The 25,120-nt window shown below is 38.2% G+C and overlaps 1 protein-coding gene across 3 annotated transcripts in view; it reads right to left on the bottom strand.

The window, feature by feature from the left end:
- Positions 1 to 3,257: 3,257 nt before the first annotated feature.
- The window catches only part of EDRF1 (erythroid differentiation regulatory factor 1), a 29,614-nt gene continuing 7,751 nt past the window's right edge, over positions 3,258 to 25,120 (bottom strand). Inside the window, exons 7-25 of one of the 3 annotated variants that reach the window (XM_044445603.1) lie at positions 21,718 to 21,819; positions 21,325 to 21,446; positions 20,376 to 20,487; positions 19,819 to 19,966; positions 19,272 to 19,380; positions 18,240 to 18,351; positions 17,257 to 17,517; positions 15,043 to 15,114; positions 14,776 to 14,923; positions 13,974 to 14,162; positions 12,759 to 12,959; positions 11,220 to 11,438; positions 10,466 to 10,689; positions 9,491 to 9,649; positions 8,650 to 8,799; positions 7,916 to 8,069; positions 7,641 to 7,756; positions 7,217 to 7,383; positions 3,258 to 4,025 (exon numbers count right to left, since the gene is read on the bottom strand). In XM_044445603.1, coding sequence (XP_044301538.1) covers positions 3,854 to 4,025; positions 7,217 to 7,383; positions 7,641 to 7,756; positions 7,916 to 8,069; positions 8,650 to 8,799; positions 9,491 to 9,649; positions 10,466 to 10,689; positions 11,220 to 11,438; positions 12,759 to 12,959; positions 13,974 to 14,162; positions 14,776 to 14,923; positions 15,043 to 15,114; positions 17,257 to 17,517; positions 18,240 to 18,351; positions 19,272 to 19,380; positions 19,819 to 19,966; positions 20,376 to 20,487; positions 21,325 to 21,446; positions 21,718 to 21,819 — 2,937 coding nt within the window. In that variant the 3' untranslated portion in view covers positions 3,258 to 3,853. The remainder of the gene's footprint in view (positions 4,026 to 7,216; positions 7,384 to 7,640; positions 7,757 to 7,915; positions 8,070 to 8,649; positions 8,800 to 9,490; positions 9,650 to 10,465; positions 10,690 to 11,219; positions 11,439 to 12,758; positions 12,960 to 13,973; positions 14,163 to 14,775; positions 14,924 to 15,042; positions 15,115 to 17,256; positions 17,518 to 18,239; positions 18,352 to 19,271; positions 19,381 to 19,818; positions 19,967 to 20,375; positions 20,488 to 21,324; positions 21,447 to 21,717; positions 21,820 to 25,120) is intronic. The other 2 variants (XM_044445605.1, XM_044445604.1) reach the window with 2 other exon arrangements.

Raw genomic sequence — 25,120 nt, 5'->3', positions numbered from 1 at the left:
TAAATTCTTAATAGTTTTTAAAAGTACGAAAACTTTTAGAACACTTGTACTTCTGCACCTTTCTTAAATCTTGGTGTCCCGAACTGGACACTATTCTAGATGAGGTCTGACTAGTGAAGAGTATAGAGGAACTATTACTTCTCATGCTTTGGAAGAAATACTTCCATTAATGCATCCCAAAATAGCATTTGCCATTTTTGCAGCTGCATTGCATTATTGGCTCAGTATTAGGCTGTTGTCCATAATAATGCAGTAACACAATAACCCCAGGATCTTTTTCTTTTTCAGTTCCGTTGAGCTACATATTCCCCATCTTGTATTGATGCACTTGGTTTCTTGATAGAGGGCTTGGCATTCGTCTCTATTGAATCTCAATTTGTTGCTTTCAGCCCAGCGTTCAAGTTTATCAAAATCTTCCTGGATCTTCATTCTGTCTTCCAAGGTGTTTACTATTCCACCCAGTTTTGTATCATCTGCAAATTTGATTATCATTCCTTTCACTTCATAATCTAAATTATTAATATGTTGAAGAGCCTTGAGCCTAGAATTGAACCCTGTGGCTTATAAAGAAATTCATTTTAGTACCTGAATTGAAATTCGTTGGAAAGAATTCATTGGAAAGATAAATTCCAATTTTGGGATGGGGAGGAAATACGAGACACCACATTTACAGGCTAATAAATCTATGGCTAGATGGAGAGGATGCAGTGGATGTGGTTTACCTGGATTTCAGCAAGACCTTTGACAAAGTGTCCCATGATATCCTGGTTGAGAAACTGAGGAGTTTTGGGATACACCAAAGCACTGTCAGTGGATTAGGGCATGGTTGACTGACCGAAAGCAGAAGGTAACCATTAGCGGGGAATCATCGGGATGGTGGCCAGTGACAAGCAGGGTCCCCCAGGGCTCTGTCCTGGGGCTGATCCTTTTTAATCTTTTCATAAATGACATGCAAAAAGGGTTGAACAGTCTGCTGATCAAATTCGCAGACGATACTAAAACTGGAGCAGTGGCCACAACGGAGGAGCAGGTACTCCAGATCCAAAAGGATCGGGACAGACTATGGAAGTGGGCAGGAGATGACCGGATGGTGTTCAATGTGGTCTTGCACTTGGAGCATAGGAATAGGTGTCATAAGTACAGGTTAGGGGACAAGTGGCTGGAGAGCAGCACTTGCGAAAGGGACCTCGGGGTGCTGGTTGACTGCAGGCTAAACATGAGTCAGCAGTGTGATGCGGTGGTTAAGAGGGCGAACGCCACCCTTGATTGCATAGCCAGAAGCGTGGTTTCTAGATCGAGAGAGGTATACTACCACTCTATACAGCTCTGGTGCGCCTGCAACTGGAGTACTGTGCTGTTTTGGGCCCCTCATTACAGAAAGGATATAGCCAGGACAGAGTCAGTGCAGCGTAGGGTCACAAGGTTGGTGGCTGGTTTGCAGTGGATGGGGTATGAGGTGAGACTGAGGGAACTGGGTCTCTTCAGCCTGGAGAAGAGGAGGCTCAGAGGGGATATGTTGGCAACATACAGGTATGTGAGGGGATGTCACATGGAGATGGGTAGAGACCTGTTCTCCCCTGCAGAGGAAGACAAGATGCACTCCAACCGAGCAAAGCTCAGGGAACCAAGGTTCCATTTAGATACCAGGAAGCACTTCCTGACACTTCGGACCCCAAGGGTGTGGAATGGGCTTCCACGAGAGGTGGTTGAGGCCCCATTGGTGAGGGTGTTCAAAGATAGGCTGGACATGCACATGGTGGATGCCAGCTGGAGTGGAGCCACCTGGAGCCAGTGGTCAGACTATATGGCTCAGGTGGCCCCTTCTGACTCGCTCTGTTTCTATGTTTCTTAAAGGAACATGATATTAAGATGTATTTATGGAGGTTTGCATTATTTAGACTTGCTTCCACCAGCCAGGTTGCTAATTATCCAACTCTATTAACTCATATTATGTAATGATTATGAAAAACAGATTGTCAGACTGCTGAAATTGTATTAAATAGCTTGGATCCCAAGTTGCTCCTTCATTCACATAAGGGTGATTTCTACTCCCTATTCTGCAGCCTTCTGCAGCATTCCCAAGTGTCCCTCAACCCCAAAAGCAGCAGAAAATTCACAGAAGCAAAATTAAGATTCAAGCCAATGAATCATATGATTGAAAAGATTTAAGAACTGCTGGTTTGTAATTCTGTTAAATCATCCAGTGATTAATTGGGCAAAATTGGAATATGTACTGGTATATGAGTGTTGTGAGTTACTGTTACATAAAAAGCTTCAAAAAATCAAGGCTTATATAGCCTGTTGATTACACAGAATAAAGGGCACAGCAGCAACAGTTGTTAGTCTAATACAAAGCTAAAAAATGAGCACATTCTCATGTTGAACAGAACATTTGGTTAGCCAAAGACAGAGCGCCAATCCCAGGTATTAATATTGTTGACTGATGTACACTGTGAACCATGTTTCTTTTTCAAGTCATTGACTGTTAAAAGCTGTCAATTGGTGATGCAAAACTAGTGAGCATCACCATTTTAAAAATAATTGTGTTTACAGTTCTGCCATTTGGAAAGCAGCAAAGCACCAGCCTCTAGCTGCCCCACAGTTTACCCTTTTCCAGAACTGCTTTAGATGCCTGCCACATTGGCTTAGCAATATACTTCTGAAAGGAAGTGGAGGTGGAGCCAGGGCCACTGTTCTATTGCTTTCTGGAAAGCACCAAATAGGAGAGGTGTTGTTTGGCAAACTAAGGGAGTTGGGGAAGACTTTGTTGAAACCCTCGGTGGGAGAAAAGCAGGGAAATGAGATAGGGTAGGGTGCATGCGTAGAGGTTCAGGCCTGAAAGTAGTGTGGTTGAGTATGACCCAGGGAAATTGAAATGACTGACCAGGATGCATGTTCCTTGGGCGGGGGTGGGGGTTTCAAAGTAGTGGGCTCAGAACCCAGCTTTGCTCTGGATTCAAATTCTTGAGCAAATTGCTTGCCTTTCAATTTCAACTGCTTGTTTTTCTAAGAAATGGTGTTTCTGTGATGGCACCAATGACACTCAATATTTTCAGTGTACCCTGTAATCCAAAGAGAATTGAAGAGCTCTGTTCTAAACTAAATGTACTTCTCTACTCATACTATCGCCTGGTATTAGACTTTAATATGCAACAAATAATATTTGATGCAAAAGTCCAAATGGCTCACTCTGAAATATGTAAATGCTGATATATTTAGAATGTTCAGGCTGGAACACAAAAGTAATTAAGTGCTGGTATATAGCAAATATTTTAATAAAAATATTTAATATGTAACTCTTTATTCACATTACTGGAAAAAGTAGTGGTTGAGGTACAAAGGTGCCCGTTTTATTTCCGAATATCTACCTTAAATGTTGCATTAAAGCAGAAAAGGCACATTTATGGCAGAATACCATGCCGCAATAAAATGCTTCCATATGGAAATAGTTCTAATAGTTGTAATTAATACTACTGGTAGATGCTTTCCAATGGAGAAAAATCTTACAAAACTTACAAAGTTGTGTTTAGCAATTTTGTAATTCAGTGACATTTTCTGTAATATATTAGCCTTTGCAAAACCATTCTGCTTTGCAACTCTACAAACCCCATTATGGTTCAGGCAAAATTAACTGTACATTTCCTTTTAACACTTTCAAATGTAAAACAAAAAATCACTACTTCTTCACAGCATTCAAAAAATCGTGATAACATTTTGTTTTTGCAGCTATACAGCTTATAAATATGCAACAATATAAATAAAATCAAGCAGCCACTATAGAAGGAAATCAAAAATCCCTTTCTGAGCAAGGCACCACATCAACTGCTGTGACATCTACCAGTGTCACGTTGGGTCACTGTATTCCCAGATTATTGCCTTCACTGTCCTGAGTCAGCTGTTCTAGTAGGTTTAAAACAACTTCTGTTCTTTCAAGCAGAGTCAGGTTTTTGTTTGCAGCTGATCGCAAGAGAAGTGAGTACACATACTTATTGGCCTTAAGAATGTTATCTTCTTCAGTGTTACCTCTGTAGGAGAAAGGGAAGTAGGAGAGAAATAGGTTAATCCAGCACTAGAAAGGATAATGAACTCTGCCAATAGTGGCTTGGATGCAAGAGCAACAGCATGAAAACTATACATTTTGAACAATGCAAGGGGCAGGATTCACCAACTCAAGCTACTTCTACCCTCCCCACTACAGCCTCCAACCCCATTCAGCTCCCAACTTTCCCCCAAACCCTTAACTGCATTTTTCCAGAGGTATGAAAGCCTCATTCTGAAGGTGGGAAGAACTGATATTGGATCAAAGCCTATATTCTTTCAGAATTTTTACACCACCATCCTTCATCACGCAGACACAAGGGCCTATTTGCACATTGCTTCCAGCACTTTCACCTTTGGAAAGCAGGTTTAGGAGTCAAGAAAGATGCTGTCCTGTGTGCAAATAGGGGGAAATTTACCTGTGCTCTTACTCTTCTGGGAAAACAACAAGGCTACAATTAAGTCCCATTCCCTTCCTGTTCACCTGGAGCAAACTCAATATTAGGCTTCTAACTGGTTTCACCAGTACAATTCAAAGTTTTGAATTTGAGTACAAGACAAATCACTTTCTTAATACCGTACCTCTCTGTTGTGTTAAGTTCCTCAGCTTATTTCATTATTTTCATGGCTACTTTTTTACCATTATATATAAATCCTACTTAAAATCCCAGAGCAAGGATTATCAGATAGGTACTGTATGCACAGTTGGTTTCATTACAAATACTTTGATCCAAGAAAGCAAGAAGCAATTAAATTCCTATCCCAGAATTGACAGCTTCATTTATTTCACATACTAGTTAATCAATTAATGGATTCCAACAGAACATCCAAAACTAAGTACTTCTTTTAATTAGCATTTTAAAATATTTCTACAAATATCACAAAGCCATTTTGTGTCAAAAGAAATGCATATTACTGGTTTTGTTGCATATGCATTTGAAACTCCATTGGTGAGTACATATATTCCCCTTGATACTGAATGCTCCCAATGGGTTTCCAAGATCTCCACATTTCTTCCTGGGTAGTCTAAGGAGATATACAGCAACTACATCACTGAGAAGTTACTTCTTTCTGAAGAGTCCCCTCAAATACATTTTTCATTGCTAAAAGTCTTCTGAGTATGAGCTTTTATCACAAGAGGATTACCATAAGCCAAGGTCTAAAACTTCTTTGCACCCCTGATTTTTCTGTATAAAATAACCAACTCAAAGAGACTGGAAAATGCCTCACAATGAATCTGGACATGATCTATACCTCTGGAAGTACTGCATTTAACACCGCACAGTAAGTATCTTCACCAATGCACTGTTCTCCTGATAAAATTCTGTTTTGCCTCAGCTTTCCTTCAAGCTGCATTTATACCAGGGCTGTATATCTTTCAAAAACTGCCTGCCACACATGTTGTGATTTGATGTATGAACAAGAACCCACAGGTGGCATTTGGGAACCACATCACATGTTCTATAAAGGGTCTATTCATACATTCAACTGCAAGTCATTAAAGGACCCCCTACAGGTCACTGGGTCCAAATTTTTCCTAGGACTCTCCTAAATAGCAGGTGTTACCACCTTCTGAATTAGAGTAAGCATAAAGAGAGGACTCTTTTTATAGTCAAAGCATCCTGGGTATTAAAAGTATAAATATACTTAAGTCAACATTCAAAATAATAAATGACGGGCATATATTGATGCCTAGCATATCAAAACTCGACCTCCCCTCACACCCTCCAAAAGCTTATGGCAATTTTTTTTCCAACAAAACTCATATACCAGACAATTCAAGCCTATAAGGCTAGTGTACTAGCTGGTAGTATGTTTGCCCTTAACATATCTCAAAACGACAACTGATGACAGCATAGTAAGATCTCATCTTAGCTCTAGACAGCAGCATCCTTTGACAATTCTGGCAATCACTGCACATAAAAGTATTGTACAATAGCACACAGGCAACATTCATTTCCTTTGAACAGTATCTTGTGTGTTTATGAGGTAGGGGAAGCTAAGCTAAGTAAGCAAGGCTATAGCAGAGGTATGATCGCTACCATAGGTCTAGTTACACTTGAGTGTAACTGCCTTCTACTTTCACCTTTGAAGTGTCTGAAGAATTTAGGTATAAATCAGTTGAAACACAGTCTTTGCAGGGAACTACAATGAATTATAGACTTTTAAATAATAGGAAAAAAGAAACTCTAAATGTTCTGCATGACTTTATCAGTCTCTCTGAGTCTGTACAATATAATACTGCAGGACTGGAACAATAACTGGCATTAACAGATTATAGAACAAATGAGTTAGCTTTGAAACAGGAATTACATTTTGATGTTCTGTATTTATATTGCCATCTTGTGGAGACCTAAAAATTCTTATACAATAACTATGAACTTGCTGGTAGTACCCATAAAGCTTTTCTTCCATGTGGAAGCTGCAGTTGCTAGAGTATATTTTATCACACACATCCACACAAGTCCCCTCAAAAGTTTTAAGTTGACTATTTCATGTGGAGAGGTTTGAAGGGATTGGCACCCTTGGTTACACTTTTTCTCCCTCTTCACCATTTCTTTGTAAAGAAACATTTTTGGCTCCTTCATTTAACTTCATCAACTTAATTTAAAAAATAGGGCTCACATAGTATACAACCTCACAGACTCAGCATCTATTTTATTCACTCCTCTTCCTGCCGAACCCATTAGCAGTAGGCACGTAATGTGCCGATGAACAGAGCTTGCCTGGCACCTGGAGGAATCCCAAATAGTGGTAATGCTTTTCTACAACAATTTCAGGGCCAATCCGAAACCCAGTTCTCCATTCTCAACTAAGCATATGGTGCCATCACAAGAGACAGACACACAAATGTTTCCTCAAGAACTCAAAAGGTGAAGGTGACACAAAGTACACAAAGACAACAAAATTAATCTAATACTTGGATCCATACATGTCCTTCCACTAAAAAAAATGAGTAATCTACACCTCATACCTGAGGACTGCATGAAAAAGTTGAAGCTAAATCCAAAAAATGTATGTGCAATAGTTTGTGTAAGCTGTCACATATGCAAAACTGTAAAATGACTCACTACAGCACTAGTGGATTTTTTCTTGCTATTCATAATTGCTTTCTATGCCATCCTAATCTGAATCTGAAAGACCTCTTCTGAAACCATACAAAGAAGTTGGCACTTACACAACTTTCTTTTTAGTTGAAGTAAGCAGCTTGATGGACTGAAGGAGAAGAAAGGACAATCGAGATTCAAATATACCGAGGAGCTTTGATACTTCTTCCTTATTGAGGCTATTAGAGGAATCTTCAGCTGGCACTCTCTCAGTACTACTTTTGTCACCCTCAAGTCTCTAAACAAACAGGACATTTGTGAAAATATATGATTCAAATTTTAAGACTATTAACAAGTTTCATATACAAATGCAATTCCATGTAGGTTTCAGAATATTTAAGTACTTTTTTTTTTTTTTTGTAAATAGAGGGAAGCAATAAATATGGAGATACTAGCTTATCATGTCTTCCCATACCCCATTTTTAACCAATTCTAAGCCTATATACTCATATATGCAACATACCAGAACTACAAATCACTAAAAATAATAGTTACCTGCTCATATTCAGCAGCAAGTTCCTTTCTGATAAGCTGGAATACTGACTGGGTCTGTATCATTACATCTAATGCCCCAGACAATGTTTTTAGTTTTCCAGTATTGCTACTTTGACCTAGAATATCAGAAAGACATTGAAAATGTTTATTAATTGTACAGTTCTCTTTCAAAGAATGTTTTGAGAAGTTTTTAAAAATCCAGTTTTAAAGTAGTAGTATAGTTAATTGCATTCCATAGATCAAAGAAATATAGATAAATACATGTATACACTTACTCGCCATTTGAAATTCTGCAAATGCTACTCTTTCTAACTGTACACGAAGAAGCTCACATGGTGCATCCTTCAGGAGCTGAAAAAACTTCACAGCTTTACTGTAATTAAGATCAACTAGTACTCTGTGCTGCTTACGCTGATGCTCATCTCCAACCTTCAACAACACAATGTTTCCAATTAATTCAGGAGGTAAAATAAAACAACTGTATGTAAAACAAGCACTGTCTTGTGGTTAATACAGAAGTACTTAAGTATTTACAAAAAATGTATGTTCAGAAGGAAGCATCTGTAATTATTCATTTTATTTCCATATGGCTCAATATCCAGAGTTCTCTGGGCAGCTTACAAACACCATGGATTTTTCCTCATGGCCTCATATATGACTAATGTTTTAAGCAAATGCTATTAAATATATATAATTTCCTTCTTTGCATAGTGACAGAGTGCAGTGTGATTACTGGTGTTGAATCAGGGATAGCACAATTACGGCACCAAGAATAAATTAAGTTTACTGCCACCACTTGGAAAGGTCAGTAGTGCAATACAGATAGTAGTGCAGTTGCAAAACTACAAATTAAAAATTCACATTTTCAGTGTTGCATATTCTTTTCAGTTTATTACACCTAAAAAATGGAACAGCACCAACTCCTTCCTGTCACAGATGCAGTGCATATTGAGCAGTAAATGTGCATCAAAGACAGATGCATTCCCATAAATTCTCAATGGGCAAATACCTGATTTCTCAAACAACTGTGATACATGGAAGCCAGCCTGTGATGAATTGCAGCTGCCCGGTATTGGCAAAGGGGCTGTCGTGCAGACACTGTCTCAACATCACAATATTTCAAGGATTTCATCATTGATTCACTAACTTCTTTTTCTATCTAAAACAAAAAGAAACAGGTTTCAAAACATCTTAACATCAAAACCAGCTTACTTTATAATCCTTTTCACTGCTAAGTGACAAATCATAAAATATAACTATCATGATCAAGCAGTCTCATCAGGAAGGTAATCATGATGATATCCTGATTAGCAAGCTATCTAAAAATACGCTAGATGGAGAAAGGGGTTGGATCCAATTGGTATATCTTGGCTGGTTGAAAGTTGTTATTCCATCAGATACTTCTTCAGTAGAATAGGAGAGGGACATTTGCAGTGATTCTTCCTTTTCCTGCAACCTCTCTGCCTCCTCCAAAACCTGCAAAAGCAGGTTGAGGAAAAATACAGAACAGCATGAGATATGGGGGCTGTGGGGGGGGGGGGATTCAGGGGAAGGAGGAACAGCTAAAACCCATTTTCTTCTTGGTTCTATTGATAAAAGCTTCCACTGGTTCAAAAAGCCTTCCCTTAGCAAAGGGACACTAACTGGATACAACTAGAATGCTGCACAAGATGAATCTTTGTTCCATTGCAACAGGACAATTTATGTACTACCATTTTGGTAACAATCAGCATAATTATTAAGCAGTTTTACAGCGACAAATCAGAACATTATTCTGAGACGTTCTCCCTTTTTCCATCTTGATAGGGCAATGGCTGATTCTCAACATAGAATAAATTCAAATACATTACCTGTTCTTGAGCTTTCCTGGATAAGGGAGCATAGTCTTGCAGCAGAGTAGCCATAGTAAAATAGGTGGTGGACAATTCCCAGTTGACAGAATCCCAGACAGCTGAGTGAACTTCCCTTTTGCCCAGTGATCTTAAGGCCTTCAAATAGTAGTCAATAGCCTACAGGGTTCAATCATTTAACAGCAATAGGATATACTGAGAAGATTATATCAATAACATTTATTATGTGTTCACAATGGTTAGTGAATACTATTTATTGGTTTTGAATATTTGGTCTTTGCAATGATCAAACACAATACCAGCTACTCTCAGTAGCAAGATTGGTATAGTTCTTTATCTTCCTGTTGGCATCAAGGCATGAGAGCCAGTGTGGTATAGTTGTTAGAATGCTAGACTCTGACTTGGAACATGCAGGCTCTCTTAGAGACTTTAGGCCAATCACTGATTGACAACACTAACTACCTCACAGGTTATGAGGATAAACTGGAGGGAATGACAACTATGCAAGCTACCCTGCATTCCCGGAAGAAAAAAAGTGGCATATAAATGTATGAATAATATTCATCTGACATTACTTTGTTCTTGCAAATAGATCAATATATGAGGTGCTGCTTGTACAAATGAGCAGTGGAAAGCAATCTGAACTGACTTTTACTTCTAAGTAAGGTTATTAAGTAGCAGGGTGTAAGTTGGACAACAAGTTTGGACCCAATTCCACTGATCCTTTAATTTCAGGGGAGTTGCTATTTTACACATTATTAACCAGTATCAAAATTATATATAGATACAGACATTTGTAGACAGATAATCTAAATCAAACAGCATACCTCACAATAAATATTTCCTCACAACAGATTACTTTTAAAAGTGCAACAAATGATTCATATAAAACATGTAATGCCACATCTGTATTTTTAGGCATATGACTTGGTAGAAAAGTGCCACATAGGCTTAAGAGATGGGCAGCAGGCTTACCTTATTATAATAAAGGGCCTCTTCAGGGGAAAATTCTCTTTTAAAGTCTCCTCCAGCAGCACAATGAGCATGAGCACAAATCCGCATGAGTCTTCCCATGTTACACAAGAGAAGAGCAGCATTGGTTGCATCATCAATGGATTCAAAGTTTTGAATCCCCTTTTCAAAGAAAGAAAAGCTTTTCTTCCAAAGTTGCTGTTCTGCAGGAGATACCATTGTGTTCTCTAGAAAAGAACAAAACAATGGCCTGAATCTGCATAATGTTCTTTCCCTGCAAGTTTACAAGTAAGTTATGAATTCACATCATAATCATCCATCATTTAGTATCAACCGTATCTAGAATTCTTTTTAATTACTGAAGTCCCAGAACTGAATACAATATCAGGTGCTTCTACCCTCACTGCTTCCCTTCCACAAGTGAGGGGTCCCTCTAATTTCATTGCACAATCAGAATCTACTGAAGTGAAGGAGAAGTCCTGAAATAAGCACTACTATCTGTATCTGGAAAGAGGCAGGTTGGGAGAGCTTGCTTAAGTTCAGTAACATTAAGTTCAGCTGCTTCCTACCAAAAATCAGCAAATCTGCTCATTCCTGGTTGCCTTAGAAGTGCTTAATTGTCGTTGTGAAGGCAGTGAGGACAACAGAATCAGTGGAGGCATAAGCACGACACTGGACTCTGTGCATACACTTATTTTTTAAGTGTTGATGAAAAACATATATATATATACACACACACACACATATATATACTTGCCTACTCTTTCACTCTGTAAAGCAGCAGCTTGATTCATGTAAAATACTCCAATTTCATTTTGAATATTACCCATTCTCTTCACTACTTGTGGATATTGCTCTGGGTTCTGCTCTTTTAAATTACTGAAAAGCAAAATTTCTTTAGCTGCCTCATAGCACTTGCAGCTAATTGAAAGCTGGCATTCCAAATCTGTAGACATATCGGTAGCCCAAGAAAATACTAGAAAAGAAAATATACCATATTAGCAATACAATATGAATTTTCAGTTTTTCTAGATAAAGTATAAAAGAAAATGCACCCGAACAGTTTGATAAGGGTTATTTAAAACACTTTTGCAATCCATCATAAATTGTGCATCATAATTGCTGTAGCTCTTTTCAGGATAAAAAGAATGTTATAATTGGTTTTAACTATGAATCATTTTACAAAATGACACCAAACCTCTCAAAAGGAGGTATTTTATTTATGTACAGAAATCAAGTAATTTTCTCAAGCATAATTCTACATCTTATATTTCTAAAGCACTCAACTATAGAGAGACAAATAAATCCCTGAAACATGCAAAAAAAAATCCTGTTCGCTAAAAAAGAAATCAATTTGTAAAAAGAAAAATAAATAATAACAACAGCTAGACAAAGAACCTTTTCCAGGTGATTTGCTCAGCTCATAAAAAAATGTGCAGCTATTGTTTATTTTATCAGAGTCTAATGTCTTCTCTCCAAAAATAATATCTAGGCCATTAGTTATTTTCCCAGAACACAGGTGGCAATATGGTTGCTGGGAATATTTTTTCCATTACCAGCTTAACTTTGAAACCCTGTTGGAAAAATTGCTGCACAAATGCCAAAGCCAGTCATGGCAAAGTCATATTAAAGAGTAATGCAGATCTCTACAGCCCTTCTTTCCCTACAACAACAACAACAACAATGGGTTCTGACAACCCACCCTGTTTTCAGAAACATATGAGGGGAGTTGTGGGGCCACAAAGGCCAACATGCTCCCCAACATACCAGGTACCCATGCCTCACCACACAATTCGGGACTTGTGAGAAGTAGTTATACACAAATTACAACATATGAACAACCCTTCTCATTCATCCACAGATGGCAACAGCAGGGACAAACCTAGCATTCTTGGGATAGAGAGACCAACACATTTTGAATGCCTAGATGAGGCAGACCAAACATGTGATTGTGACTCTAGCACCAGTAATCAATATTGCAAGATGGGGCTTGCCTATAATCTGAAACTATTCACCAGGTATCTTCCCTTCTACCACGATTCCTGCATCAAAATTTAAGATGATTACCACAAGAGGTCTCTCCATTTTTTGCCTCAAGTATACTAAATTTCAGCCTTTGCAAACCCTTATATCCTCAAGGGCACCTCACTTTTTAAGAAACCAAGACAATATATGCAAATGCCTATCCTCCTTTTTTATAGCTGGATTAGTTCCTGCAGAACTATGTTATCAAGACAAAACAAACTACTGTCCCAGTTCTAAATAAGCACCAATTCAGACACTAAATCACCACTACCTTGACAGCTGGACTCTCTCTGAAGGCTATGCAATATTTCCTGATCTTCTTTTGTTTGGTAGTTATATTCTTCGAGATATGCAGCTCTGTTGTTTGCATTCTGGGCCAGCATTAGTTGGATATCACCACAAAGAGTTAAACTCTGACAAAGAAACAGGAGTACTTCAGAAAGCATGTTCGTGCACAGGCAGCAATAAGTATCTAGTAGGGGGAAAATTAAGAAACAAAACTGATGAATGCTGAAACTATGCTCATGTACTCTCTTAATCTTCTAGAAACATGAATGAAGATAAGATTATTTATTGGACTTCTATAATCGTTTAAATGCTCTCTTAGGCTGTATGTACTAAGTAGTGCTATGTTCTCCAAGCCAATGACAACTATAACTGGCTAAAGCAGTATTTCACATGAAATTCCACAGGTAAATTACTTTTCTTTAGTTATTCTTCATAAACTCTTTTCATGAAAAGGGGTGATAAAGCAGGAGTGAAGCACCATCTCTGACCATGGAGATGGGAATCTGAACCATCCTATGTTTTCCACCTCATGTCTAAGGAGCCATCATTTAGTTCCCTTTGTTACAAAAAGGAAAATGATCAGGCTTTCTTTGGTATTCTTGCATATCAACTTCCTAGTATTCTACCTGCATACAAGCCAAGGTTGATTTTATTCTTAAAAAATTAAAATTGGTTTGTGCACTGTCAGTCATTAAAGAGCCAAAATCAAAACACTTTTTATGTACTAGCCAACCTGAATTAGTGTTTCTAATACTATTTAGAATAAGTACAGAGATGAGAGCATAATTAACCCAGCACTCTGTTCACAGACAGTAAATGTACTGCTTAAAACCTGATAGATGACAACTTTATTAAAATTCCCAAACAGAATGCCAGTGTGGTATAGTGGTTAAGAGTACTGGACTGGGACTTGGGAGATCTGAATTCTCCCACTCAGGCAGGGAGCCAACTGGGGTGACCTTGACCCAGTCACACACTCTTTGTGCGACCTACCTCACAGGGTTTTTGTTGTGAGAATAAAATTAAGAGGAGGAGAATTATGTAAGCTGCCTGGAGTTCCTTGAAAGGAAAAAATGTGGGATATGAATATACTAAATAAATAAGCAAACAAGTATAGATGTTATGAGTTTTAAAAGCAGATATAGCAAGAAACTGGTATTATATGTCTCAAACCAACAGTAAAAATATGTCAACTTACCATGGCATTGTAAAGCTAGTTTTATGTACCGTAATGCTCTCCCATATTTCTGAAGACTCACAGCAGCATCAGAAAGAACATAGTAAGCCTTGGAGGATTTTAAAATCAGCTGAAGCTTCATTCTGTATTGCCAGGATCCAGGGATCATCCCTGACTGACTAGAATGTTTAACTTCCTGAAATGAGCCCACTATGATGCAAAAATAAAGAAACTGATTCTTAGTAACCTTAAAGTTAAACTTAACTGGCGCGTATTCTGAAATTTAATTACAGGAATCTATTACTGCTCAAATGAAAGCTATTCTGCCTTTCTATCATATTTCCATTTATCTAAAATAGCCTGAATTTGAGGCACACATTTCTGGATGAAAACTGTTTACAAAAGTATCGGTCTAGGTCCCTGCCTTTCTCCCTCCCTGCACTGGATGACTGAGGAAAATTTGAGGGCTTCTGATCTTGCAATCAATAGCACTGCACCAATAAAAGATCAAAAATGTATCTGTAGCATTAATAGGTTAATTTCTGCAGTAACTCATTTGTACAATAACATATGCTAAATATTTCCACAACTAGTCAAAGCCAACTATCATTCAGTTGAAACAATTTCAGTTTAAACAATAATTTCACAATATAGTAAAATGACTGGGGGAAAAGTAATTATTGTCAAAAATAACTTAGAGTAGTTTAAACCACTTCAAAAAGAGGGTAACCATGTATGGTCCAAATGTCTTCCTAAAAAAAACAAGTTTTGACATGGGAGATCATGAGAGGCTAGGAGAAAGACATGAGCATCACTAACTTACTTTTGTCCAGAAACAGGGCCATCTGTTTTTCAAGACACTCAGGACCAATGTTTGATTCATCTTCATATTTTAATGGTATAGGAGTATTTGGATCTGCTGCAGGAAGGTCACCTTCCTTCTTGATGCTACCATCAACTGATTTTAAGCCCTATTTAATCATCGACAACAACAACCAGCCTTTCAGTTCATTTGCATGACACAGGAGATATTAGAATAGCATACATTTCTTGTGATTATACACAATGACAAAACAATTAAAAAACCTACCTCAAGAACATAGCTGAGTACAAGTCTGCATCGTTCCTCAGTATCATGGCAAACAGGAAATGCACAACTAGGCTTCACAGAAAAGAGAAGACAATCCAATTGAATCAGTGAAATTCAGCATAACTTCTCACTGAATGCTAATAAGAAATCATTCCTAGTTTTTCCATTAAAATTTGCCTTGAAAGCTGTTATGGACTCAGGCTTTCTATATTCTTATTGGAATACTGCAACACCATGCTAATGATAATAGATGCAAAACATTTAAACATCCACCACAACTACAACTAGAAAAGTTTTGAAGTCCTACTGCACATCATAAGGTTTAATACTAGTAGTATTAACACTAACAATAGTCAAAGAACTAAATCTGGTTTTACCCATAGTCCCAAGTTTGAAAAATGATGAGCACAGAAAAACAGCAAGTATTTCAACTTAGAGGCATGTGATGTTATGGTTAAGAGCATGAGACCGGGACTCAGGAGATCTGGGTTCTAGTCCCTGCTCATTCACGGAGCCAACTGGGTGACTTTCAGACAGCCACAGACTCTCAGCCCAACCTACCTCACAGGGTTGCTGTTGTGGGGATAAGACTGAAAGCAGGAGGAGAATTATATAAGCCACTCTGAGTTTTTTCCAGAAAAAAGGCAAGATATAAATCTAATAAATACATAAACTAATAGGCTGGGGAAAAGCAATGATGCAATTACAATGTCATTCTCTGACAAATTTTTCATTCCCTGAAAAATTGTTTCAATCTGTGAAGAACAAAGGCCATTCATAATACCCTTCACAAAAGATAAGCATTATGTATTGTACAGGCCATATATCCTCAAAAATATATGAAACACCATTTTTATAAGGAACTATACTGAATGCCTTTGACAGTAAATCAGGAATACAGTTCCAGGGCAAGGTGCTTGCTGGTCAAGTCTAAGTACTCCTGAATGAAACAGAGTATCTAGATCTATCTGAATTGTGTTTCTGGCCTTGTTTTCAAACTGAAAATGCCTTGATCAGCCTGTTTGATGACTTTTATCAGGAGAGAGTCAGAACTATGACTCCATTGATTTTCTTGGATCTCTCAGCATATTGCAGAACTATTGACCACAGTATCCTTCTGGATACTTTGTCAGGTTTGGGAGTTGAAAGTACTAGGTTTGCCATGTTTCCATTCCTAACTGGATGGCCAATTCCAGAAAGTGGTGCTGAGGGAATTATTGCTCTGTGCCCTGACAGTTATGCCATGGGTTCTACAGGGCTGTTTTCTCCCCTTTGTTACATGAAACCACTGGGGGAGGTCATGTGGGGGTACAGGCATCATCAATATGCAGATGACATCCATCTCTCCCTTCTTCATCAAATTAGCTGAGGAAGTATGGTTCTGAATGGCTGAGTGGCTTGGACACAGTAATAGATTAGGTAAGGGCCAATAATCTGAAAATTCAGACAGAAACAGTTTACTGTTAGTGGATGGTTCACCTGCCTTGGATGAATGACAGCCAACTGGTTCTGGAGGGGGATGTTCTCTCCCAAAGGATCAGGTTGTAGTTTGGAGCTATACTGAATCCAGCAATGTCACTAGAGGCACAGGAAGACTTGGCGGCACAGAACACCTCTTATCAACTTAGACTGATATACCAGCTACATCCTTTAACTGCACAGGGATAGCCTAGCTAGTTATTTAAGTTGTAGGAAATTCTTGTTGAATTAATGCAATGTGCTGCATGTGGGGCTGCCTTAGAAAATGGTTCAGAAAATTCAGTTGGTCCAAAATGGGCAGTTAACAGGGGGCTAGCCAATGTTGTCAGATTAGGCCAGTATTCTACCATCTGCACTGGCTGCCTGTCCATGTCCAGGTATGATTCAAAGTGATATTTACATTCAAAATGCTTCAGGACCTGGTTACCTGAAGGATCATCTCCTCCCATATGTACCTGCCCAGATTCTAAGATCATCTTCAGCTGTCCTTCTGAGGACATTAATTTTGACACATTTCATTGCTATGGAAGCTAAATGTATATACATGATTAATGTTTCCGGCTCTCCACTGCCATTCTCATCTTTGCAATGACAACTGCCAATTTAAGGTATACTTCCCCTCATACTAATTTCCCTAAGAAATAGGAGTTCACCATATACAGTCAGCAGTGTTGCTACTACAAAATATAACTCCACCATTAAATGAACGAGTATCAACTGTACTGATCAACTTACACGTATTTGATGAGTAGATTTATATTTTTCAGGTACAGAAAGTTCTCCAACAGATTTGATCACAGCAACAGCTTTGTTGTCATCAGGAGGATCTGAGCTGGTGCTATAGGAACCATTTTCATCACTATCGGGCATTTCTTCCTCCTCCTCACTGTAACTTTCATCAGAGTTACCATTTAAGGGGAATTCAGCGCTCTCTTCCTTTTTTGGTTCATCTAGCTGGAACAGTTCTGAGAGCATGTAGTTAGCTGAAGCAATAATCTGATTAGAAAGGAAAGATAAATTAAAGAAGTTTCCTAAATTAGATGTTTACTTGTATCAGGAGTTAAAAATAATTCTAAAAACTGTTGTTCTAAATTGGTTATATTTTTAATCTTTAGTGCAGACAGTGTGTGCGTGCACACATGCATTCCTTGGTCGAAACACTAAATTATAATTCAGCATCACGTGAACAAGCTTTGGGCTCCCATGCTACACCTTCATGTCCCCTGCCCCAAATCCAGCCACGGGAGGAGACTGGATGAATCGGCATCATGTTCAATGAACTACAATGTATTATTATCTGTGAAAAGGAGAAAGTATGATTAGTTTAAATGATGTTTTACTAGATCAGCTAAGATCAAATAGCAGTTTAAGTCTACCATTTTTCAACATTGTTATTTAAACTATTCAGAGGTTCCAATTCACAACTGAAGATAAATTTCTCTTTCTCCCAAGCATGCTCCAGAAAAAACTTGAAGGACATGGCTTACTAAGGTAGTACTAAACCATGATTTAAGCATTACATCTAAACTGGACTCAAATGAAGAAATGTCCGTAATACGAATTCTCCAAATGCTTTGCTAAAGCATGGAAAACCAGTATTGGTAAATTGGTGCCAAATGATAAATGCATGATTTATTTAATTGGTTTCTTCGCCATGAAGTGTTCTCATTACGTGTCACTGAGGCATGGAAACACCTGCATCAAAATACAGTTCTTACCTGAGGATGCCTACCCTTGTCCAATAACTTCACACAGTTAAGGAGTAATGTTCTGATAGTGCCATAATGTTTCCTGTTCTGGTTTTTCTTCAGCATCATATTGCAAGCAACTCTAGAATTAGGGAGATGGAAGAAACACTATAAGGGGGCTTTTTCATTTAGCTCATGTAACATCCACTGAAAATATTTTTATTTTGAATGTGTTATACCTAAATACCTAATTTGTTGTGTGGATCACAACAAATTGTGGCAAGTTCTTAAAGAGACAGGAGTACCAGACCATCTTATTTGTCTCTTGAGAAACTTCTATGTAGGTCAAGAAGCAACAGTGAGAACCAGACACGGAACTACTGATTGGTTCAAAATTGGTAAAGGAGTACGGCAAGGCTGTATATTGTCACCCTGCCTATTTAATTTATATACAGTGCACATTATGTGAAAGGCTAGATGAATCACCAGTCGGAATTAAGATTGCCAGAAGTAATATCAACAACCTCAGAAACACAGACAATACCACTCTAACAAATGAAAGTGAAGAGGAACTAAAGAGCCTCTTGATGCGAGTGAAAGAGGAGAGCGCAAAAGTTGGTTTGAAACTCAACATTAAGAAAACTACAATCATGGCATCCAGTCCTATCACTTCCTGGCAAACAGACAGGGAAGAAATGGAGGTAGTGACAGATTTTATTTTCTTGAGCTCCATGATCACCACAGACAGTGACTGCAGCCAAGAAATTAAAAGACATTTTCTCCTTGGGAGGAAAGCTTTGGCAAATCTAGACAGCATACTAAAAAGCAGAGGCATCACCCTGCCGACAGAAGTTCGTATAGTCAAGGCTATGGTTTTCCCAGTTGTAATGTATGGCTGTGAAAGCTGTACCATAAGGAAGGCTGAGCACTGAAGAATTGATGCTTTTGAATTGTGGTGTTGGAGAGGACCAGCACTGTATAGTCTTTGGCCGGAATTCTCACACTAAACAGAATCACCAAGCATCTTTATATAAAATTACTTACTTATATAGGCAAACTTACTTATATAGAAGGATTGCTACTGGCATTGTGAAAGGATTTTGATATTTATCTTCTGTTTCTTCGCAAAGAGTGGTCAGATCATAGAGCTTAACTATATCACTTCCACTTGCTGAAAGAAAAACACTGTCTCATCAGTCTGTCCAACAAAATTATGGGTCCCAAGAATTAAAAAACCTAATAGCTCTAGTTATTCTTCCAGTTTGATCAGATAGAGGAAATATGTACATTGCAAAGCAGAGGAGCAGGAAATGGCTCACTTTACAGTCCCCTAATTTTTATTTGATTTCCAATCCCCATCATGACAAAAAGTGGAGTAGAAGGAAACATGGATCTGACACAAGAGCACTCTAATTTCTATACAGAGCAAGCTTTCCACATTGAGTACAGTAGAGGAAACAACTTATGCATTGTCAGGTACTCAATTAACATGGACATTCAGGAGAAGGGAGACAGTACTGCTTGCCTACCTTGCACATTTTATATATGGACTCAAATCACGATCATTTTGCAAGCCACATTTGTCTTAATCAGTCACAGAAATGATTACCTTTAAATAGCCAGTATGTATGCCCTTCTTTGGTACAGTTAGATTTCAGAAAAGACAAAATATTTTGAGCAATATCTTTGATTACTTTGGTAGAGAAATTTGAGTTTTCCAAATTGGGTATATCCTCTGTCTTAATCATTTCATATTTCTGAAGGAAGAGAAAAAAATCCACAACTGTAAAATATGCTGCAAGAGAATCCATCTGGATTAGTGGGCAGCATACACATTTAAAAATAAAATGTGTTGTTGAAATATAATTATTGCATTAAAATATTAATATGAAAAGCTGCATACTTAGTCATTTTGGTTGCTTTAATAAAGATACTGCCTGACCATGGATTTTGATAATTAAGACACTTTTACTACTGCTGTGTCTGAGTGGGGTTACAATATAAACAGGCATTAACAAGGCATTGATTTTCTAGGTCACACCAATGCTATAATATCCTAAGCAAAGTTTAAAAGATAGTTTTGGACTATAGCTAAACCATCCTGAATTTATTTTCTACTGACTCAAATTAAGCATAAGAATCAGGGCATGGGAACTCCCCACTCACCTGAACAATTCCATTGACATGGAAACACATCACAAGTTCTGGTACATTGCAGATCAAGTTGTCCAACCAATAGTCAATGCCTGTTAGTACATTAATTGGTTTATTGTTATCCCTACAGATAGAATTTTCAACCGTTAGTTCAGTGAAGTAAACTAGGTTCATTAAAACCCCAAGAAACCATATTCCACTTCATTTAAGTTCCAGGTTTATACATAATTGAAAACCTATGGGTATTCCAGCAAGCTACCCACAAAAACTATGATAGATGTGCAAAAGGAACAAAGCACATTTGTGGTTCTTGACTAAGAATGGCTTCCTACATTTCAACTTCCACCTCAAAGTGAAGTAATAGGGTGTAATCCTATGCATGTAACTCCAAGCATGGTTACATTTATCTCCTCCAACTTAAGAAATAAAATGTAGTAATATATTTGGGGTTTAGGAGATAACAGAATTTAACTGTGAGGATTGTATCTATTTTAGTCCCTTTATTTTCCAAACACCAATGAAAGATGGCAGGTAAAGAACAAGGATTTTGGCCCTTGTCAGTTGGAAAAGTTTGAACTTCTTATTCCAAGAAACTCAGTAGCTTTCTCAAAGCACATAAATAATGTGCTTTGAGAAATGATTTTTAATCATGTGTGCCCCATGAACATGGGAAGGAGCCATAGCTGTGATGGGGCATATGCTTTGCATGGTCCCACATACAAACCCCAGTTCCTCTAAACAGGGCTGGAAGAATTCCCCCTGCAATTCATGGGAGAGTCACTGCTGGCATTGGCTATACTGGGCTAGAAGAAACATTGGCCTGACTTGGTATCAAGGCAGCTTCTTATGCCCAATGAATAGCTTCCTGAGTCATAAGATGATATCTCATCATGCAACCCATGAAGTATGAGCTGAAAAGGCAACACAGCCTTTCTTATGAATTAATTAACTAAAAATTCACCTGAGACGCAAGCTCACAGCAGGATATCTTCCTCCTCCAAATATAGGCATATTTGACCCAACCAACATGTGAATATCTTCAAAGGTCCACAGGATGTTCCGAACAAAGTCATTTTTAAGACCCTTTAAATTTGAGGGGAGGAACATTTGTAAACAATTCTTCACTTTACAAACAGAAAAATGCAACACAGCCTATGGACTTACAAGAAAGTGAAATGCAAGAAAATCAAATAAAGTATAGCACATGACTATGATAGACATTCACAATAAAGAGCAAGATCACAGATGATGTGAAGCATTTTGTAGAAGTTATTTTTTCACTCTCAGCTACACTGTAAATCAAAAAAAGTAAGGGCATTATATGTCTCAGCTCAGATGCCATATAAAACCATACCTGACTGTTTTCCCCGTCACTGAACAAAGTAGTTAGGTTTTGTTCTTTGGGGGCTGAGGCCACATGCCCCACTATATATGAGGTTTCAAGAGGCACACTTCCCTGTGAAAAGCACAAGTATATAAAAGTGATTCTACTGCTGAGATTAAATAATATTAGTTTGAAATATTCTGCATACTGGAGGACTATACTGGAAAGGCTTTGCTCACCACTGTTATCTATGTTTGAAAAGCTTCTTGCAACACCTGCCTTAAAATGTTCCATTCCAACTAAAAACTTTATACATAGAAAACAAGTATGTTTGTTGTTTTACAACCTATAGAATTGAAAAAAGCCTTCTTCACCAGAAAAATTTCTATAGAATTTTGCAACAACTGACAACCCTAGATATTTTGTTTTCTGTAAAGGGATGAACCACACTAAGATTCACCATTGGATTTCTTTATGATGTCTTCAAAATAGCTGAAAATAATGTCTATTTAGTTTCCTGACCAGCTTAAGCTGTTTGTTTCAGTATTTGGAAAAGATTTTTCCCTACTGGTGCTAATGTATTCTGCATGTGCCTGACTGATAAAGACAGCTCTTTTGTTAGCATATATTCTATGAAAGTGGATATTTTAAAAAGCATCCCCACACATTCTTCATATTATACTGCATAGACCAAGTGATCTCTTGCAATGTTATCAGAAGTGCTTTTTAGTTAAATAGTTTTCTATTCTCACAGCTCCATAGCACTTAGTCCCTCAATATTCTTATCACAAATTTATTTAGCAGCACCAGTGTGTGATGTGAGAAACAGAATGTGCAATGCAGTTTCTGTCTAGAGGCTTTGTAGCCAACTGAGACAAGACATAGGGGAAAGGAGGGGAAAAGGACCACAAAGTCACTGGTATGGATAGGAGGAAGAAGAGAGAAGGGTTTTGGAGAAATAGCAACAGCTTTGTTGGACTTCATAAAGGACTAAACAAGAAGATACCATTTGTTACAGCATATGGATAACTACAACTCAAGGCATGGCAACATGGGGAAAGTCATGGATGCTAATAATGTAAACACAAGATTAGAAATATGCAGTAAATCATGGAGGGAAATCAGTTAAGAAACTTAAGTAAAATGGTTATCAAAGTTACATTTATAGGAATATCTGAAGTCTACAGTTTTGAATAATAAAACTATATTAAGAAGACTGTTCCATCTTTATTAAGATACAGAAATCCAAAATAGATATTTACTCTGCTTCCTGCATAAGTTCTGAATATTTGTTTCCTTATGTGATGAGCTCTTCATTTAATGACACCATTTATTTGTTCAGATCTAGAACCCACCTTTAAACCAAAACTGCAATACAGGGCTCACTTTTAATTGTACTACTGAACACATCTGTCTGCAATGTGTAAAGTGAGCAGATGCAGGAGGTTTTTGCAGGTGCAAACTGCCATAAAGGACTTGCTAAAATTCCCTTTTCTGATGCAATAAATAAGAGAGCTTTGCAATTGGCCACCTTTCTCTGATTCTGGTGCAATGTACAAATCAGGATGATGTAAACCTCTTGGGGGACCCCATTTGCAATTTGAAGACCAATGAACTATATTACACAATAACTTTCCTGGCCATTATGGTGGTACTCGTGATGAATATGTACATATAGTTGAGAGTAAGACTAAACATTACACAGTATTTTCCAAGCTAGCACATAAATCTAACTCCCTGGGCCAGACCATATGCAAATCCTTAGTTTGATAGAGTATCAGCCTCTGCGCCTTCTCTTCTATTATGTAAAACCTAAACTGTTTTTTCCTGTAACTTTCTTCTTAGTTCTCAGGAACCTTTGCACCAAGGGGGACAACAGAAGTGGAGAAGCTTACGGAACAGAAATGTTCAATATTCACAGAATGCTTGCAACATATAATTGTGAAGGACAGAAGTACTACTGCTCTCCCCCACCTGCCACATTAGCAGGACAGTGAGCAACTCTAGGTCAGATATTGTGAAATATCCCAAACAAGTTTTGTTACCTATTCTCCATTTCAACCAAGGTTAGTGGCAAAATTACAGCAAATAAAATCTAGCCTAAGAGCAACAGACATAAAATGAGGACATTATTTACCCTCCCAAGTAATCTTCCTTAGAATCATAGAATAGTAGAACTGGAAGGGGCCATGAAGCCCATCAGGTCCAACCACCTGTTGTTGCAGGACACCAAGTTACACCATCGCACTCAGATGGCTGTCCAGTTTCTTTTTGTGGAAGAGCCCACCACCTCTTGAGGAAGCCGATTCCACTGTTGTATTGCTCTGACAGTGAGGAAGCTTTTCCTGATGTCCAGCCTGAATCTGAGTTATCGCAACTTGAATTGATTATTCCATGTCCTACATTCTGGCATCAGCAAGAAGACATTCTGACCTTCCTCTTTGCGACAGCCTTTGAGGTACTTATAGAGGGATATCACGTCCCCCCTCAGTTCTCTCTTCTCAAGGCTGAACATGCCCAGTTCCCTCCGTCTCTCCTCATAGGGCAGTGTTTCCAAATCCTGGATCAGTTTTGTTGCCCTCCTATGGAACCTAATTTTCCTGCATCTTTCTTAAATCTTGGAGCCCAGAATTGGACACAGTATTCCAGGTGAGGTCTGACTAGTGAGGCATATAGAGGACTTACTACTTCCCATGATTTGGAAGTAATACTTCTGTTAATGCATCCCAAAATAGCGTTCGCCATTTTGGTGGCTGCATCGCATTGTTGGCTCATGTTTAGCCTATTGTCCACAATTACTCCGAGATCTTTTTCTTTTTCAGTTCTATTGAGCCACATATTCTCCATCGTGTGTCAATGCATTTGGTTTCTTTTTCCTAGGTGGAGGACTTGACACTTGTGCTTATTGAATCTCATTTTGTTGCTTTCAGCCCAGTGTTCAAGTTTATCAAGATTGTCCTGGATCTTCATTTTGTCTTCTAGGGTGTTTGCTATTCCACCCAGTTTTGTATCATCTGAGAATCTGATTATCTTTCCTTGCACTTCCTCATCTAAATCATTAATAAAGATGTTGAAGAGCACTGGGCCCAGGACTGAACACTGTGGCACCCCACTAGCTACCTCCAGCCAATTTGAGAAGGTGCCATTGATGAGCACTCTATGTGTCTGATTTTTTTTTTCCTAGCAGCCTTCTAGCTTACTGGTTCATCCAGTGTTAAAAGTTCAAACATGAAGGTTAGCAATCGTCACAAAGGGGTTAAGCCAACCTTTAGGTAATGGAAGAAACATATGGCATCAATTATAGACTCATTTACAAGGTCTAAGAGTTCTAGTCACCAAGGTCTGAAGGAGTAAGTTACAGTTTGGACTTATCAGGACTATTAGACTCCAGTATGCCCAGGGGCACCAAGTTAAGAGTTTGATTACCAGCAGT

The sequence above is a fragment of the Varanus komodoensis genome, unplaced genomic scaffold, assembly GCF_004798865.1.
Source record: "Varanus komodoensis strain SLA01 unplaced genomic scaffold, ASM479886v1 scaffold49, whole genome shotgun sequence".
NCBI classification, from domain to species: domain Eukaryota; kingdom Metazoa; phylum Chordata; class Lepidosauria; order Squamata; family Varanidae; genus Varanus; species Varanus komodoensis.
This window is presented reverse-complemented; position numbering and strand designations above follow the sequence as displayed.